The sequence below is a fragment of the Centrocercus urophasianus genome, unplaced genomic scaffold (assembly GCF_019232065.1).
Source record: "Centrocercus urophasianus isolate 14NV4802_14NV808 unplaced genomic scaffold, USGS_Curo_1.0 seq_5, whole genome shotgun sequence".
NCBI classification, from domain to species: domain Eukaryota; kingdom Metazoa; phylum Chordata; class Aves; order Galliformes; family Phasianidae; genus Centrocercus; species Centrocercus urophasianus.
Window position 1 is genome coordinate 3,409,178 of NW_024885088.1, and position 18,910 is coordinate 3,428,087.

The 18,910-nt window shown below is 41.7% G+C and overlaps 1 protein-coding gene across 1 annotated transcript; it reads right to left on the bottom strand.

Moving 5' to 3' along the window:
- Window positions 1-864: 864 nt before the first annotated feature.
- On the bottom strand, window positions 865-18,232 carry TM7SF3 (transmembrane 7 superfamily member 3). The gene is made up of 12 exons (XM_042835049.1): window positions 18,034-18,232; window positions 12,146-12,300; window positions 10,241-10,391; window positions 9,648-9,768; window positions 9,185-9,356; window positions 8,425-8,602; window positions 7,203-7,289; window positions 6,708-6,788; window positions 5,763-5,915; window positions 4,343-4,440; window positions 3,810-3,972; window positions 865-3,222 (listed from the first exon to the last, which is right to left on the bottom strand). Exons 1-12 carry the CDS (start codon window positions 18,101-18,103, stop codon window positions 2,960-2,962), a joined length of 1,692 nt encoding a protein of 563 aa, XP_042690983.1. The 5' UTR covers window positions 18,104-18,232; the 3' UTR covers window positions 865-2,959.
- Between the last annotated feature and the right edge of the window lie 678 nt (window positions 18,233-18,910).

Consider the following 18,910-nt stretch of genomic DNA (forward strand, 5'->3'; position numbering starts at 1 on the left):
CATGTGCTTCAGTCCTAGAAAAGCTGTAGGAGCAACAAGGACAAACACCGTGATGTAATCATTGCAGCATTGTTACTGTGAAGTGAGAACTGTTGAAGTGCATCATAGCAGTAACAGCAGGTGGGTTCTCTAAGGTAGAGAGAGGCAGTTCATTATAATCCAGGAGGCTCCAGCTTACAATCAATACACTGGTTTTATAGAGGTATCAGCACCAAGAGCTTCCCAAGAAGCATTAAATAGCATCAGTTTAAGCAAGCACAACTGCAAGGTAAGTGCTTCCAGTGAGAGATGCTGCAGTGAGTAGTTTTCTGTACTTGCATGGTACAGAAATGCATAGCAAGCTTTTGCAGCTGCCACAAATGGTACGCAAGAGCCTTAAAAAATGCCTGCCACTCCCCCCCCAATACTCCAGTGAATCAGTTAGTATATTCTTACAACGGTCACTATTAAGCACTATGGCTTATGGAACGTGAAAATAAGCCACACACAGTCTTTAATTGGAAAAAACACACCATCTCCAGTTGAGGATCTCAGAAGAGTTCCAAGCCAAGTTCTGCTCCAGCCTTCCTACAGGATCTAGCAGACTTGTTTTCAGTCAAGAGCTTAACACACTGTCTTTTGTCCTTTAGAACTTTGTTCACCTCTTCAGTCCTGCATTCACAGGAAATGTGGCTGGTCTCAGCCTGGACCTCAGGGTGTCACTGTGACTGCAGTCAGTCCTTATGACAGGTCAGCTGGGCTTCTCCTACCACATCCCTTGAGGGCCTAACATTTCAGAACAACCAACCGTACAACTTGCTTCAGCATTTATGACTGTAAAAGTGACACTGAATTCAGCATGACGACATCCCTTCAGTTACAATATTATTTCAAAAGACGTCTTTATTATAAAAAGATATAGAAAATTAGAGTTCAACTTGTTTCTTCAGAATGCTAGTCACAACAGTTTAAAAAAAAAAAACAAAAAAAAAACAAAACAAGGTAAACATGTTTAAGAGCATTTGTATACCAAATAAGTGTTTGCTACTTAGTCAAATATACAAAGAAAAGCTCAGTATCAGTGCAGTAAGGGCAGTCAGTGAACATCAGTCCATCAGGGACCAAGGAAGAGCTCCTCATTTACCCCCATCTGCCACACAGAACAGCAGAATGAAGCAAGACCCTAACTGTAGGATTTCAGCCTTGCTCAGATGTTTGAGGAAAATGTACCAGCTCAAAGCACTCGTGGGATTTGTCTCTAAACATCACATCACCTCAGAGGCTGTACCACACTACAATTTTCACTCCTTAAAAGCTGAGTAGTGGCTGTAAAATTGAGTTACTTTGAAGTTGTTGATTCCTTTCTCCTGCTAGGATGTTTCAGCTTTCAACTAAGTTCTCACAGTAGTATTGCCACCTTCCTTTGAGAGCTGCCTGACACACTTACTGCCAAGAACTTAAAGTAGTGGCTGAGAACTGAAGTTTTACCAGCAGATTATTCACTAGCAGTGGCTCCATTCAAGAAGCAGAACAGCCATTCACCTCCAGACAGGAAGGACTATGTACTCCACTGCCCACACTAAAGGTATAAAGATAGGAAGGAGAAATTAAAGTTTAAAAAAAAAAAAAAAAGTCATAAAGAGCCACCAAAACCTGTATCAAGAATCAATGTAATGCATTACTTTCACTACTATTTAACATAAGACAGACCACAATGTAAACACTGAGAATACAGACCAGGACTGGGCAGGGGGTGGGCAGTAGAACCCAAGGACAGCCTCAGGTCAATGCACTAATTTGAGCCAAACCCACAATGCTCCAGTCTGCATTTTAAAAATTGCTGCTTGTTTTATTTAAGGAAGAGAATAAAGCCACCAAAAAAAAAGATGCAATTTCCCACTGAACACAAGAGTGGTCCTTTATCTGTTTTACACTGCATTCTACTTTGGGCAAATGCAATCAAAGTTGTTAAGGAACATATTGAGTCAGCAAGGATCTTGGTCAGTATTTTGCCCGCAGTATGCTGTTCTCACCATTAGAGAGAAAAATTAAAAGACCTATTGATTGATTAAAGAAGAAAAAAACCCAACCACAACAGTTAGTGTTTCAACTAATTCCAGGAAAGACTTGACATTGGCTATAAAGTGCTTATTCCAGTTACTGTCTTTGGCAGTACCTCTTCAAAAAAGATGATGCCAGAGACAAAGCAAGTCCCAGGCCATTCAGAAAGCAAACAAGGAGGCAAGCCACTTGTGTTCTCTTAGCAGTCATCTCTGTACAAATACCAGATGACCAGCCTGCTACAGAACCAAGCAAAAGAGGGAGAAAGTCTTGTCTCAGATCAGCTCAACTTCCTGAGCCCCAGTGTGCTCACAACAGTTAATTCAGTGCAGTTTAAATTCAAGTCACTTAATTTAGGCTTGCAAGGTTCACTAATACTTCTCAGATGCAACTGTGTCTGCAGCCACACATTTTGTACCTATTAGAAGATGATACTCCAGTTCCTCTTAAAAGAACTCCTTCTGTGTATGACCCTTGTCTTTCTTCCCTTGCAAGATAGCAGACTGCTCACCTCTGAGAGCAAGTCAGGCAATATTTTGGCAGCAATTTTCACACCATGAGGGAAGATCCAGTGCTGTACAGGTTGCTTTCTAAGGACTGTTTCATACTTCACATACCTGAACATCAAACTAGCTCACTACAAGACAAATACCTGTACTTGATCCTTAATATGAGATCTCTGCAGCCAGACATATGCTTGTTACAGCAGTCTGTGCGGGCCATTGAGGAATGTCACAAAACAGCATGTAGTGGACAGGACAGATAATTTTTCCTTCAAGTTGAAAAAAAACAGCCTCCTCTTATTACACAAGACAAGTTGACAGTGGTAGAAGCCTGCACCACTGGCTGGTTTGCTGGTGATAACTTATCTTGCCATTCTTACATTCTTCCTCTCCATTCCCACCAGTTATTGAGCTGGTTACAGAAGCAGTGGAGTTCTTTCCCCAGCTGGCTGCTCTTTATGAAAAAGCTCTTTGATCTGTAGCAGCTTGCTGTGGATCCTCTCTCTCAGGGGAGGAATATGATGGCTGGGGTCTAAGACATTTGTGCTTCTGCGCTCCCTTTCCCGTTTCCAGGTGAGGTAAGGGTGTGGTGGGAAGGGCACTTCACTTCTCTCTCGGCGAAGCTGCACAGTGACTCCACTGAGGGCTAGCATTATCCACACTGCCAGGACAATAAAGTCTAAAAGAAAAAGAAAAAAGAAAAAACACTGATTCCCACAAAACTTGAAAGGAAGTGTGAAGTCCATGCACATGTTCAAGACTAGGATGGAAGGGGCTTTGGGCAACCTGGTCTACTAACAGCAGAGAGATCACAACTAGATGACTTTTAAGGTCCTTTCCAACCCACACCATTTTATGACTCACAAGCACAAACACTGGCAAGTTTGGAAACAGGAAGGAATGACGTATTGCCTCTGCATCCTTATGGGCAGAAAGAATAATCAAGCAAAGGCTTGATTAGAAAAGAACAAGCACATTCAGTCACTGTCCCTTTGACTGCCACTCTGCAAACATAGCAGTCCAAGCCTGAAAAGCACCTCAGGTAAGTGCCTTGCTATGCAATATCTGCTGGAAGGTTCATATGTGAGACAGCTCAGTGTTAATTTCGAAGGACTGGAATTCACCATTTGGGTGTTAAAATCTCACACCATACTTATGTTATCTTTCAAGCCCCTCAACATTTACTGTTTACAAAGGCAACGGTGCAGTTTTCAAGTAAATATTTCCAACTTTTTCTTTTAAAGGAAGTGAAAAAACAGCACTCACCATTTGTTTGAAAAGGCACATTGGTGTAAGCTCTGCTGAAGTAATCATTGAGGAGCCTTCTGAGCAAGTCTAAGGCAATGTAAGCAAGACTTGTGTAGACATAACATGCGATAGCCAGGACCACTGAGTAAGAGCCTACTATTCCACAGGCCAGTATGTTCAGCTGAAAGGGGGAAGAAAAACAGAACTTGAGGAAACTGACCAACACCGTACTCTCCCACCTTTTCAATGCAAAATTTTATCAGTTCTACCAAAAGAATTTGGCACCCTACACCCTGTTATCCAGGCATCCTATTCAGGCAGCATAGGTAGGCCAATAAAAGTGTTGCTGGTCATTGTGTGCAAAGCTGCAAAAAGATCATTGCTTTGCTCATGAACCATTTAGTACAAGTAGCAGCGAACAGGAACTCCTTAGAGCTGATCCTGCGCTGAAGCTGTGTTCGATCTTCTACACATCCCACGGAGCTGCATTTTGGATAATGGTCTGAAACCCTTTTTCCCCTCCTCCCAGGGAGGAAGAACACATTACTTACAATTCTTGGACAGCCAACAAAAAGCACTGGAATCATCAAGGCTACAGAAGAAAAGGTCACCCAGAACACAACATCATCACGGAACACCCTGTAGTCTCCTGCAAAGACACCATAATTCCACAAGTAACTTTCTAGCATTAGTAAGACAATCACTTTTTCTCCCCCTAAGTGCTTGTAGTGGTAAGCTTTTCTCTAAAGATTCTGTACATTCAGAAATTTTATAAATATCCAGAGTATAACATGGAAAAGGTTAACTTTTGAGCTCATGTGCCAATTTAAGTGCACTGTTAGTCAGAACAGAAGGATTGTTCCTGTTTAGCACAGGTCCTAAACTGGGAAACAGATCTTGGTCTTCACTGAAAAACTTGCTTGATGTATACATTACCCATCTGATAAAAGTGAAAAGCAGAGTAGTTCTATCTACTAAGAAACCATTTTATTGCCTATACACTTTTACAGTTTATAAACCCCTGTATCAACATAGGTTTTATTATAGGGACCTGGTACAAGTGCAGCCACTGCAATGCACGGCAAGAAGCTCTTCTGGCTTTAGAAAGAATAATTAAGTTACTTGATTAAATGGTACTTTGCTTCTCCCCGCCTTCAAAGGCATGTCAGCTAAACAGGGGACTAGCTGACTCTAACTCACTCACTGTTTTAGTTTTGTAAAGAGCAACCAGCATGGATTATTACACAATCACTGAGTAAAACAGACAATCTTTGAAAGGAAAAAACTGCCCCACCAGGAGATCTTAAGTAGGAAAGCCAGTAAGAAATTATTTATGAGATTTAAAGATACAGCAAAGAAAGTAGTGCAGCTGATGCCTCGATGTTTCTGAGGGATTTCAGCTCAGAAGCCTTTCTTGCTTTGCCCATTTTTCCTCTTAAGGAAATAGTTCTAAAAACACCTGTGATGTCAGTTCAGCTGCAAATACAACTTTGAGTCTTACAGTAAAGTGCTACCACAGCATTGCACTGCATTACGACAAAAGGTAATAACAACAGCTCCTCTTAATCCATGATGCCTTCATGCCTGAAGCCTCAGTCAGACCACAGATTTTCGACTGTAACTTGCTCTGAATCAGAGAACAAGACAGACAGCAAATGCCTGCCTGGAGCAGAGATGGTATTAGATTACTGAAATGCAAGCTGCTCGGGTAGGAAGAATAAGCAGTTTCCTTTTCCCACCAGTGCTGATTCCCCAAGTAGCTTTAATTGCAGCACACCTGAAAGAAAGCTTCAGGGACATCTCTAATGCTTCCAAAACCAGAAAGGGAAAAAAAAAAAAGAAAAAAAAAAGAAAAAAATCACACTAAGATACACCAGATAGGGGCATTTGTTTTAGAGCCTTGGAGTCTTGAAATATAGAAGGGAAGCATCACTCAATAGTCACTTCACAGCAGAATATTTCAGTACATACCTAGCGGGGTAAAGAAGACCATTGATGAGAAGAGAAATCCCAGCACAAGTCCAATAATCAACATACAGAGTAGCACAGAGCCAAGTCTCCACCAGCTTGCAACCAGGAGAATCCCTCCAGTAATCCCAGCTACTGCTGTCAAAATAAGACGCACTGGAAAATAAAATAGGAAATTCTAAACTAAGAACTGTGGCAGCATTCTGAAAAATTCAGTTTTTGCAATAACATATTCAACAGTTTTGCCTGCATGCTTGACCATTACCTAATGAAAGCCTTCTGAAAAACTTTCTGAAAAAAGCCCATATTTGTGCTTCATGCATTTCACCAACTCCACTCAGTAATTGAGAGTATGCTACTGAAAGGGTGACATAGCAACACCTTCATTACAATCCTATGTACAAGAGTTTGCAGTACCACTATTACAGCGTTATCTGAAAATTCTCTACTCAGCTTTGAGTTCTCAGAGAAATTATGTTACAACAGATACTGCATTTTCAGAAAAGCGCCTAGATGAGATAGGATGTAATAAAGACAAAGGAACCAATTCTTGCCAGTCCAACAGACAGGTTGCAACTCCTTATTCCATTTTGCACTTAGAATCTGCACTGATCTGAATCTGAGGTTTACCCATTACAGAAGAGACAGGAAGGAAGCAGATTGCAAATTCCAGACAGTTTCTAAATCTACACCTCCCTTGGATAGATACGCAAATTTGTCTTCCATAGTTGCAACTATTAATTTCCACTTTATTGTTTAAGGTTGAAAACAGTAACTACTCTGTTGTGTATTCAGCTGTTAGGGTAATCAGAGCTCAGGTCAAGTACTCACATACTACACTTCTTTGTTTTTAATCTTTCCCAAGGCTAGCCAGCTGCAAGCACAACTTCAGAGATACAGAGCAATAATGTTTTGGGAAGAGGACAGGATATCCTGACATGTACTCACCATCATAACCAAGGCCAGTTACCCTAGTGATGAATACAAAGAAAAAGAATCCTGTGATTATGAATCCCATGAAGAATAAGTCTAGAGATAAGAGAAAAGGGATTAATATGATATATCATGTGATACTAAGTCTACCTCAGTACATCTTCAGGTCCCTCTGTTTTACAACTAGGAAGGGAGATCTCAGCTCATCAGCTGTTAAGCACAAGGAAGCAGCCAACACTTTGTTCTGGAAAGGGCAGTTCCAAAGTACTTCAAAATAAGCTAACAATTGCACACTTATATTTATGCCCCCCAGCATGCACCCTGGTTCTGGGTTCCTGTTCTTGGAATACCAGAGACTTCTTGTTTTGAGCTCAGGAGATCTGACCCTGTTAAAGCAAAACTGTGGATCTAATTGACATGTAATTGCTAATAGGTGATTCTTAGCAAGTCACAGCAAGTTACACTTACGAAATTCCAATGAGAGTTATGAGAAGAAAAACCACTCCATACCTGTTTTCCAGAATCTGTGTCCAAAAAAGCAAGCGAAGAGACCGAGAACAGCAAGAGCAGTGAAGAATATTTTGGTAGAGAGTTTGCCTACAAGGAGAAAGAAAGGGTTATTAGAGCATTCTCTTCTAGTAATCCCAACAGCGACACTAACAAAGATAGCTTGTCATCACTTAGTCTGCCAACAACATAACTGCTGCTCCTTCAGACTCACAGTGAGAAGGAATCTGCAGCACCTAACCTAACAAATATCTTTAGGAACTCCAACAGAAAATTTAAGTAGCTCTGGTCTAAGCTGCAGTCAAAAGCTTCCACTTACTCAAGAGACTGAAGTTTCCATAAGCATTAGTCATGCAGCCATAACTTGTTGTTTGCAGAACCACTATTACAGCGTTATCTGAAAATTCTCTACTCAGCTTTTAAATAGTCAGTACTATAGCAGTTAGTCTTTATCTTCGCAGCTTTTATCTTTATCTACAATAAATATACTTTTCATGCAACAGACAGGACCATCACCACCCCAGTACAGTTCATCTCTGTCTCCTAGAAATAATTCTTACTAATATTTAGGCTATATTTCTCTAGTTTTCTGAATTAAAGATTTTTATGCCCAGATGTCTCTTATGAGGTCACAAGACATTGAATTTGACAAGTCACCGAAGTAATGATTAAGCAAACGAGGACAAATCTTGCTTTATGCACCATATTCTATCCATTATTTCTGTTCCTTCAGTTTGCTCTTCTTGCACTTAAATTCTATAATTACATAACCGCATAGCAAGCAGTAAGACTTTGTAATCAGATTTCTATTGCTGGCATTATATTCATACTTGTTTTTAGGTCACTATCCCATTTCAAAGTATTTGAAAGTTACTGATTGCTATTAGCACCAGCACAATTCAAGAATTAGAGATGAACTCTAATCCAGACCATGTTTTATCAGCTTACTTTCACACACATCACCCACAAAGTAATTTAAAATCTATGTATCCATTTCAAATGGAAAAAGCTGGAGGGAGACCATCAATCACTATTAGCTCTTCATAGACTAATTCTTACAATTCTAGAATTTCTACTCAATGAAGAAGTAAATTCAAAGTAACAAAAATACATCAAGTCAATTTAAAAACCCCTAAAAAAAAAAAAAAAAAAAAAAAACCAACACCCCACCACTCAGCACATTTGAGCACAAGCTTGAATTGTACTCCAACATGTCCCAACTTACTAAGAGAAGAGCAGTTATCCACTAGGTCAGCAAAGCTGCAGGCATATGTGTGCACAGGTACGTATGCAGCAGAAGTATTCCAAAGAGGATCCCATACTATGACATTGTAGATCACACCTTGCCCAGGGAGTGAGGAAAAGTATACATCTGTCTTATCATCACTTGTCACTGTAAGCATCTGGAAGAGTAAACAATATTTTTAATTGCAGAGACCTGCTTGTCACTATTTCTAATGCCATGGCAATGTATACAGATAAAGTAATATTCAGCAGCTCAAGGAAGACCAATAAGAACTGAAACTGGAGCTCTGCTATTCTGAACCCTCTCTGTACTACTAATTGAAATGTTAAAGGCTCACAGGATTGACTCCACTTCCCTCAACACAAAGCAGTGCTTTCTGATGGCACATCAGATTTTTCTACCCATGTTTTGTTCCTCCCCATTCGAGGGCATAGTCCAGTTTTTTCTATCAGTCTTCTAGCTGCCCTCTGAAGCAGGGAGGCTGCCGTTCTACTCCCTAGCAAGGCCAAATAGGTCACGGCCACTGACATTCTCACCCTCTGTCCCTTCCAATCTCTTTGCTGGGAGTAGGTAAACATGCCAGAATTGTTTGTTCTACCATATCTGCTCTCTTCATGTCACTCCAAACTGGGGTCAGTTTCTAGTCCAGTTCAACTCAAGGAAGAGAAGAACAGGGGAGAAAAAAGAATTTCACACATTGCACTGCCAAGTGCCTCATAGACTGACGCTTCACACTTACTTTAACACCATTAGCTTTGATACTTTGCACCTCAGACATCTTGCGTATGTGACTCATGAGCACCATCTCAGAAAGATTGTTCTCTGGTAAGAAATACTGGTAGACATCATAGCGCAGCCGCCATCTGGAGTTCTGACCAGTCCCTGAATCACAGGATGGTGGGTTTGCCCCTCTGCAATTACAAAGAGGTCAGCAACATGCTTGACACAAAACCCTCATATGCATAATCTCCCACAGGATGTAACTTCCATTTCTTACAGCACCTTTTCTCCCCTTTCTCTTCCTCACTTACTTCTTAGATTACAAGTTGCAGCAAACAATATTCTTACCAGTAGTTAGATGCTCAAAGTTTCCATTAAACCTTGTATTATCACCCTAGTCAAATATAGAGAAAGGAAACACCAATATAGGGTCTAATCAGAGCACTAAAGACCCCACTCATCTTTATTTTTTAACTACACACCTCATATATCCCAAATTCGCAGGGGCAAACTTGATGCGAACATCAACCAGTGTGTAGTCTAGATAAATGTTGGGATCCACTTCCAAGTCAAATTCTAGATTGCAGCCTCCAGGTATAGGATCTAGAAAACAAAACAAAATAGCTGTAGTAGTTCTTATTTCTTTCTTACACAATATAAAGAAAAGTTTATGACCTCAGCAATGCATGCACTTGAAGGCATAGTCTGATGCTGAGTACCCAACATTGTTAGGCTCTAGTCCTGCAGACAATACAAGTAATGTCACTGCAGTCACTAAAACAAATCCTAATACACATGCACAGCATTTTTCTACTCAGAGGCTGAAGTCATGACAAGAACACACAATATATCTCATACACAAATCGTAATTCAGTAATAAAAACAAACTTTGGCTGCCCCAAAGGGCTTGCGCCATCTCCACCATCTGCTTGTACCATACAAGATCACAACTTCTGAAAAAGCAACACTTCATTCCACAATTTGCTAATAGTAAGCAGAGCTGGTGCCCATTAACAAAAAAAAAAAAAAAAAAAAAAAAAAAAAAAAAAAAAAAAAAAAAAAAGGGGCAACATACCTTTCTCCATATAGGGAATAGAGATAGCTGTGCTTAGCACCTGGTTAGCATCCAGAGATCGAAGGTACCACGTACACACAGTCTGTTGAGGTCGAAGGATAGAAATAAGTCCTCTGTCCACTCCAGTTCCTGAGCTGTTTGTAGATGGATTCTAGACAGAAACACATTATATAAACAAACAATTAATTGTGATCATGTTTTACCACAGCTAGACATATTGCACAGGAGTCACATTCCTGCCACAGACCTGCAGGGCATACATTCAGTGCCAGTTGCCACAGATGAGGCATTCAGCTAGCTAGGAATAGCTCAAAGAAAAAAAAAAGGGTAGCTGGGGAGGGAAGAAAAAAAAAAAAAAAAAAAAAAAAAAAGGTAGCCTTCAACACCACACATTGGCCAGTTCAGGCTCAAAAGAAAGGAAACCTGAAAGTCTGAGACTAGTGAAGAGGTAACATTGAAAAACAAATCACAGAGAGATCTAGCTAGCTAAGTCCACAGGTGTATAGATACTGAATGATTACTAAAGGTATAACGGGATTAGAATATCTCTTACAAAAAGGTGTAAAGGAACTGATGAGCATCCTGAGAAAAGAACACCAAAACACCTCACTATCTCCACCAAAATGGAATCTATTTTATAATAGCTGGCTTTAACATGAGCCACGCCAGACAATCACTGATCTAATCCTCAACATCACCATTCCTTTCAGAACCAAGAGCCTTGAGGTAAGATCAGACAGCAACAACTGCATCACTCATGGCTGTAACAACCAAGATTTGACACGTAGTCAAATCTTCACACAGAAAATGTCTTTTGTCCACAAGAGCTATCCAAGGCAACACCATAATGAAGCACTCTACACCTGGCAGGCCCTAGGTTCGGCTCAATTTCATACCTTCAGAAAGGCAGGCCAGCCCTAAAAGCAGTACAAGCATATTCATGTGGCACTATCCTTGGCCTGGTAAACCCCATGCATGCAAGTACAGTCTGAACTGACAAAGCAGAAAGCTCTACAGCTGGTAATCAATAACCGAATAAGTATAGAAGTAATGCCTCCACTCTGGAATCCTGGGTATTTAAACAGTACAAAGATGACTGAGCTGGGTGACTTGTGTTACAGGTTATTCACCTCCTAAGCTTCCCAGCATAGCCCTTGGCACATGATATATTCTCATTTGAAATACACTGACGGAACACAGGAACTGGATGGCTGCTATCATGCTGCCACCTACTACCTCCAGGTTAGTTTACATTCTGCTCAAATATCACTAATTGCCTCAGAGTACCATAAAAATCAGTACTTTAGATTACATCTCAGTAATGATGGGACAAAAACAAGGCTAGCATATAGCAGTAAGAACACTTGTATTGCCAGCTAGGTGTAGCAGCTTTCACTGGAGTACTGTGAAATAATTTCTCCATATGCCACTAAACAAAAAAATCAACTCCAGAGAGGCAGTTGGGATAATGAGACACCATACCTACAGTAACTATATACAAATAACGTGAACTGTAGACAGCTAAAAATCAAGAAGTGATCATAACAAGGCATCTGGCGACTGTCATGAATCTGTTTTTAATGAGATACATCAATGGACACTGATCAGCAGCCACATATCAAAAGCACCACTCTCATCAAGAGCAAAGAACACTGGAAAAAAAAAATTAAGCCAGTTTCAAAATTCCATTGCTATTCAGTCCTCTAAAATAGTCATCATGACAAAAGAACATGAGAAAGTATTATTCTATTTTCAGAAATCCTAAAAGCACGTTAACTTTATGGCTCTTATGTAGTACTTATATAGCCTCAATTCTATACCCTACATGTAAGGATGCCAGCTCCTACTTCCTCTTTAGGGAAAGAAAAGTAGTACTCAAGAACATAAATGACACTCTTCCCATACCTTATCAAAAGATATCACCACATCACTTTGCTGTGCGTGTACTTGAAAAATGATGACTGTCACATTGCTTGCAATGTTCCTGATGACTGCTTCAACTGGATTGGTCTGATTAAGCAGCACATTTCTGAATTTTCCCAAGGAGAGCTCAAGAAGACCTGCAATCCAAAAAAAGGAAAAAAATCACTTGGTTTTTCATTCACATGGGAAGCAGTCATTGAGGGATTGGGAGCAGGGCTGGCCCAATATTTGTCTGCTGAGAAGACAGTAAGGTATTTCATGCTACTTTCACTCAATAAGCTCAGGCTCCAGAGGCTGCTGTACACAAAGCATTGCCTACAAGAAGGGATACAGCTCGGAAAATACTGTGCAGCCTGGCTTTCACCTAAGCATATGGAACATCACAGAATCACAGGGGTTGGAAGGGACCTCAAGAGATTGAATCCAATCCCTCTGCCAAAGCAGGTACCCTACAACATAGGTCACAGAAGTAGGCATCCAGTTGGGTCTTTGATATCTCCACAGAAGGAGACTCCACAACCTCTCTGGACATGATTTCCTGCCAGCCTCCTGTACAGCTGAGCTCATCAGCAAACACCAGCTACAGGTGACCAACCAATACAACCAAGGGCAAGTACCCTTCAGTAAATATGAGGACTATTTGCTTTTCTCCAGATAGACGACAGTAAGCTCACATTAGTTAGCCAACAAGCACAAAATCTGCTAAACTTCTTGAGCAAATTTCCCAGTGATGGAAATTGCATCAAGGTCTCCAACAGCGAACTTGTTGTTAACATGTATATACTTAACCATTTTCCATTATTTCACATGGGATTTGCTCATAAACTGTTCTTAATTATTAGGACTGCTGTTCCTAAATTCTGCATCTAGTTTCAATACAATCAATACTGTTTTTTCCTAGGATGAACACAGCTCTACCATCTGCTGCCATGCCAATTTAAATAGAAACACATGACCCAGGGTATAAGATCCTCTGAGAATCAGCTATGGCTTGTTGTTCAAGTCCTGCAAGAAAGCCTGGTTTCTCCCTGTGCTGTGCTCTTGGGAAACACAAGTCTCAGGAGAGGGAAGAGAAGCAGATATACGGAAGCCATGAGATTCCCTTTCATCAAAAAGTAGAGACTGTAGGCTTGTAGTTTGAACAATGCCTTTGAGCACTGCACTGTGATGCTTCCTAAGAATTCCTCTGCGTGGGCACAAACACAAATTCAGCTGACCTAAAACTTACCAAGCTTAAAAGCAAATACACTACTTCTGCAAAGTTGCCTCTCCTAGTAGGAAGCTTGATACTGTCATGTTACACTGTGCTTTTATTGGAGAACAATCATCTCATTCACACTCAATGGGTCAGGTGTTTCCCTTTCTAAAACAAGAGACTTCTCATTCTAAACTACATACATAGAACTCTGTACCCCTTTTAGTTCTTTCCTGTCACACCTCATTATCCCCTATTTGGCAGGTTTCTTGGCCTTCTGATATGCAAAAAGAGGTGACCTACCCTCATGCATCTTCCATTCTTCTCACAGCTGAGGAAAATCAGAAAAAATAACTCATTTCATCTTATTAGCTTCAATCCTAACTTCAGTCCTACGCTCACCCCAAAAGTACCAAAACCAGATCACCAACAAACTCCTTGCTGAAATACAGAGACCACAATCATCCAGGAGAAAAACTGCTTTGACAACATGAAACAAATCTTTAGTTTATGTTAATGTTTCCAAGCATTTTGGGTAATTTTCAATTTCTGAGAGACCTTTACATAGCATTCATATACTTGTCCTTTCCACAAAATCTCTGTTCTCCTAAGACCTGAAGTTAAACCAGAAATGCAATTACATATGAATGTTAGAGAAAAGTATTCTATTGAACACGCTGCTGACTTTTTATGCACTCAAACCTGCAATGGCAGTACAGAACAGAGGAAGGTTTCCCTGAACTTTAAGAGTGGCTTCCTGAACTGCAGGATGTTCAACTTCACAATGTTACTTTAAGAAAAGGAAAACTGAAATCATGTACACCTTCTCTATACTCTACAAACAAGAGGAAAAACAGCTTTGCTCTCAAATGCTCTCATTTTCTCACCTCCGCTCTGTTCTTACACTCTGAGGCTTCTGCATACATAAGGTCAGATTTGTCAGCAAAGCATAAGCCACTACTTCAACGAGATCATGAGACTCTAAATGTCAGAGGCGCTCTCTCAATTTTAATTAGTGTGGTAAACTAAGGCATGGTGTTCTACTTTATATTACTGTTTGCATAACTGCTCTTAGACAGTGCATGTGACATATTTTAAGCCAAAGTTTGGACAGAAGAGCATAGATGAAAGTTAAGAACAGGAATGGCTACATCCACGAGGCTAGTGTTTTTCAGATGGTTGTCTACAAGCTCCTAGAACTGCATGTCTAGTCAGGCTGGAAAGATCACTAAGGAGAGTTTGCAAGCACTGCAGGGAAGCAGAACCTTTTCAATCATTTGTTGGAAGAAAAACTGCTATACTGCCAAACTACAATGCCTACAACATTCCTGCTTTTTCCATTTCCATCATTTGATGAAGACATTGGTGGCGCTCCTAAGCTGACAAGAACATGGCAAGCAATCTACTCACAGTTCAGCAGGCCTATCAATATCATTTTTTTCAGACAGTCATTAAATTGCCTGAACTCGGTATAATCTGTGATGGAGCTCAGCGTTGCCACAGTAAATAGGCTTCTTTTGGCAACCTTGATCTCACATAACACAGCACACCAAATGAGACTACCACAATCACGTCATCAGAAGCCAAGCAGTTCACCAACAAGACCCAAGTTTCCCAAAAGAACCCAGTTTCTTTTCCTCCCCTCCCTTGCTTTCTTTTTTTCAAACAGTGAAGATCAGAAAATGCCTGGTAAATACCAAGCTACATCCTCCTCTCTACAGGAAGAAGAAATCTCAAGGTAATGTACGTTAGAATAGTTTCACAAAAGATGCGAGAAGAATCCTGGATATTACAGAAGTTGTCAAGTGAAAACATATATAGGAAGCCAGTATTCTTGAAAGTGAGAAAGAGTAAAGCAAAGTTGGAGTGCTTAGACTGCATTATTTGTATACTAGTACCACCAGTACTAAGACAGGAGAAGAGATGGAAAAATTTGCTCGGTCATCCCACACTGCATTTCTTCTCCCACATAAAAAGTGAAGCCAGCAGGGACAGCAAAGGAACTCAGTCTCTCAGAGCTCAGTACAGATGCCAAGATGCCCTAACTCTAAGAATTGAGGTACCCAGCTCTCAGAGCCTTGGCAATTATTATCCTTCCCCTAAGATCTGCAGTCTCTCCAACAAGCAACAGCCACCTTGAACAGTTTCTATTTTGCTGATTCAGCAGCAAGGCCTCAGTTCATTTGGTATTTCAGCCACGCTTCTCACCCCAACTGCCATAGCTAAGACACTTCATCCTCCATTGCCATAGCTAAAGACATAAGGCTCCTGGCTACACTGTATGATTCAATTCCAATTAAGAAACTAGTTGAAGAAACCGCCACTGCATATCCAGAAACAGCCTTTACACCTACATGGCTGTGCTCAGTCAGTACACTTGTCTCTAGTAAGAGAAAGATGAATTTCAGTGCCAACCAGTTTACTAATAGATATACTAAATAGATATACTAAGTTACCTTAAGAGTTTTTAAGAGGCAAGAAGAGCCCTTCAATGCAGGAAGAACATCAACAGTAAGATGTAGATATTTTGAGCAGAGAAAACTGAGTACATTGATATCTTTATTAAACTATCACGTCATATCAGACCTTTTAAGGCCATACATACATGAATGCACATCAGAATCCTCAGTCTTCCCACATTAGTACAACCCCAAATAACGGCACTCCTATGAAAAGCAACAAGGAGATTTACGAAAGGTCCTACACTTTAAACTCATGTGATTGAAATTCAGCTCATGGTTTGATGTTCAATGCATGCAGTACCACAGCTGCAGCATTCCCACCCCAGAAGACCACACCATCCACCAAGTTGTAGAATTAATTACGTCCTCTACAGCCTGAAAAAGGACAGTGAAAAGTACTTGTATCAGCTGCTTGCATTTACTAATCCAGTGATTTACAGCCAAAATATGTAAGCTCTGGCTTCAGGTACATTGCTGGTATTGTTGATTAGAATATCACTTGCATCTTGTGGCAAGGCACAAGAAGGAGGCATTATTACCCAGAGGTGCAAGTGAACAGCTGCCTAATACATCCAGAGATCAGAGTAGTCTTGTGGGAACTTCCATCTGTCTCTGCATAGACTAAACAACTAGCACAGACTAAGGAGATCCAGATAAGCTGGAGGGAAACAATCATTCAACTGCTTTGTATTTTGCATGATTTTAGCACAGCTGTATCTTAACTGAAGGATGGTCTTGATCCACCTAAAACTTTACCATAGGGCCCTGCTCAAACCTTATTACACTACAAACTCACTTTTGCTTTTGCATTACTGAAAAAACTGGTTTGGAATTAGCAAACAAGGCAAACTGCACTCCTATTTCAGGAAGGTGGAGCTCCTTAAATGTTTTAAGCATAATGCCTATTGCTTCTTAAGTATAAAACCTAAGTTTAAAGAGGTGCAGCCCATCAGAATCCCAGAATGGCAATACAGCCTATCACGGACAGATATGCACTTAACAAAGGAAGCAGGATCTTTCAGTACTAGGAGACAGCAGAAATCGTCCCTACAAACCTGGGCTGAATAGCCACAGGACAATTTTAAATCAGTGAACCATTAAGTAGGTGTCCTCGTTTAAAGGGCCTAATAATCTGCTAGGTCTTCGAACACAAATTACAAAGCTCATTAACTTTTCATGAGGAAAATGATGTTCTTCCCTTCCCACTCCTAGTTCTGCAAAGAGATACAGCAACAGGCTCCTTCAAAACAAAGCAGCTGTTGTCTCACTTCAATCCTGTGTTTATACATACAGTTAGAAAACAAGCAAAAAACCCACAACACCATTTTAAATCGAGTCTGGGAGGCATATTGCTTATCTGAGACATCATTCTCAAACCTACTCGATGCTATCAAGCACCAAGTTTCCTGTGCCCACACGAAGCACTTTAAGACATAGCCACGATATAGGGAAGGAAGACTTGCACACTTGAGAGCGATTCCAAATAGCGCCCTGAAGCTCTGCAACACACCCCAAGGGCAGAGATCTCCTTTTGGAGAAATAAGCTTCATTAGATCGTAGTTTAAAAGTTAAAAAAAAAAAAAAAAAAAAAACGGAAAGAGGCTTAATATCAGCTCTACTATCAGAGGCTGCTCGCTTATCTCTGACGAAACTTCATGCGAGCAGGAAAAGCGTTAACAAGTAAAGCATCTGTTAAGTCTTCACAAGATACGATCATTACAGAGCACTGATCTCCGGAGGCCCGCTTTAGTCTTAGGCACAAGCTCAAGGGAACTACAAAAAGAAGGCCACGCTCAATAAAGTCAGATTACATCAGTACGGCCAACAACCCATTTCTGGACCCGAATTCCAAGCTCTCAGGGCTGTCCCTGGGTCCTAGATTTTAAAGGGACGGTTTTTGGTCTGCGATCAGCAAAGTGCTAGAAAGCCAGAACCTCTCGTAAGAAGCAGTTAACCCTTTTCCCTTTCTTATGTAGGTTCTTACATTCCCTTCTTATATCTCTACACCAAACCCATCAGCCCGCACTACATCCCCGCAACAGCACGAGCGTAGTCCAGCAGAGCCATGCAGGGGTTAAAACAACAGCGCTATAAAACTAGATAATGAGCTGCAAAGCCAGCCTTGCGCTAAGGAAACACCGCAGGAAGGCTGCGGGATACGCACCTGCCCGCATCGCCCATTACAACCCGCAGCCCCCCGACACCGCACTCACCTGAGGCGCCGCCGTCGCGCAGCGCCCCGAGCAACCCCAGAAGCAGCACAACGCCGGGAAGGAACCGCATGGCGCTGCAGAGGGAAGGGAAAGCAGCTGAGAGAGGACCGAGACGCAGAAGAGAAACAGGGCGGAGCCTGCGGGGAGGAGTAACACCCTGAGGCTACGCAGATCCCGCCCAGCCGGTTCCTCCCCGCACGCACCCACCCACCCAGGGGCTGGGGGTAACGGTGATGGCCGCCACTTCAGCGCCCTTTATCCGCCTCCCCATGCTGCGGGGGCAGAGCTGGGGGAGGTCTCCAGGCTGAGCTGCATGAGCATCGAGCTAATTTTCGTTTATTTCTTTAATGGCGCTGCCGTTTTGTTCTCACGCAGGGAGCCCCGGCGGTGCCTCTGGCTGCCGAGGTGATTCACAGCCGTGTGACGGGAGGCAAATTAAACGCCTCTTTTTGGAACGGTGGTGGTGGCTGTTTTCAGCTTTTGGGAGCTTAAAGGCGGTCTTGTTGCTATTTCAACCCCGTTCGTGAATTTGCGTCGTAACCTCGGCTTTGCGCCGTCACCCGTTTTACTGGCTTTTTCTAGGCAGCTTGCTCTGAACCGGCTTCCAGATAAAACGCAGAAGGAAGTCGTCGGTCTGCTGCAAGAACACAGCGCTGAGCACCGCTCGGCGCTTCACACCGCAGTTGCTCCAGCTGAAGACCGCAGTTATTCCACATGAGCAGCTGCTCGCTCTTCTCCCTGCTTTGGTGCGCAGCTGCCTTTCTCAGCCAGGACATCTAGCTCGTTTTTGTTCAGCTCAACAGCGATCTTGTAAGACAGAGTCTGTACGAGGGTTGTAAACCGTTAAGCGTATTGCTCAGAGCCACTGTCACAGCCG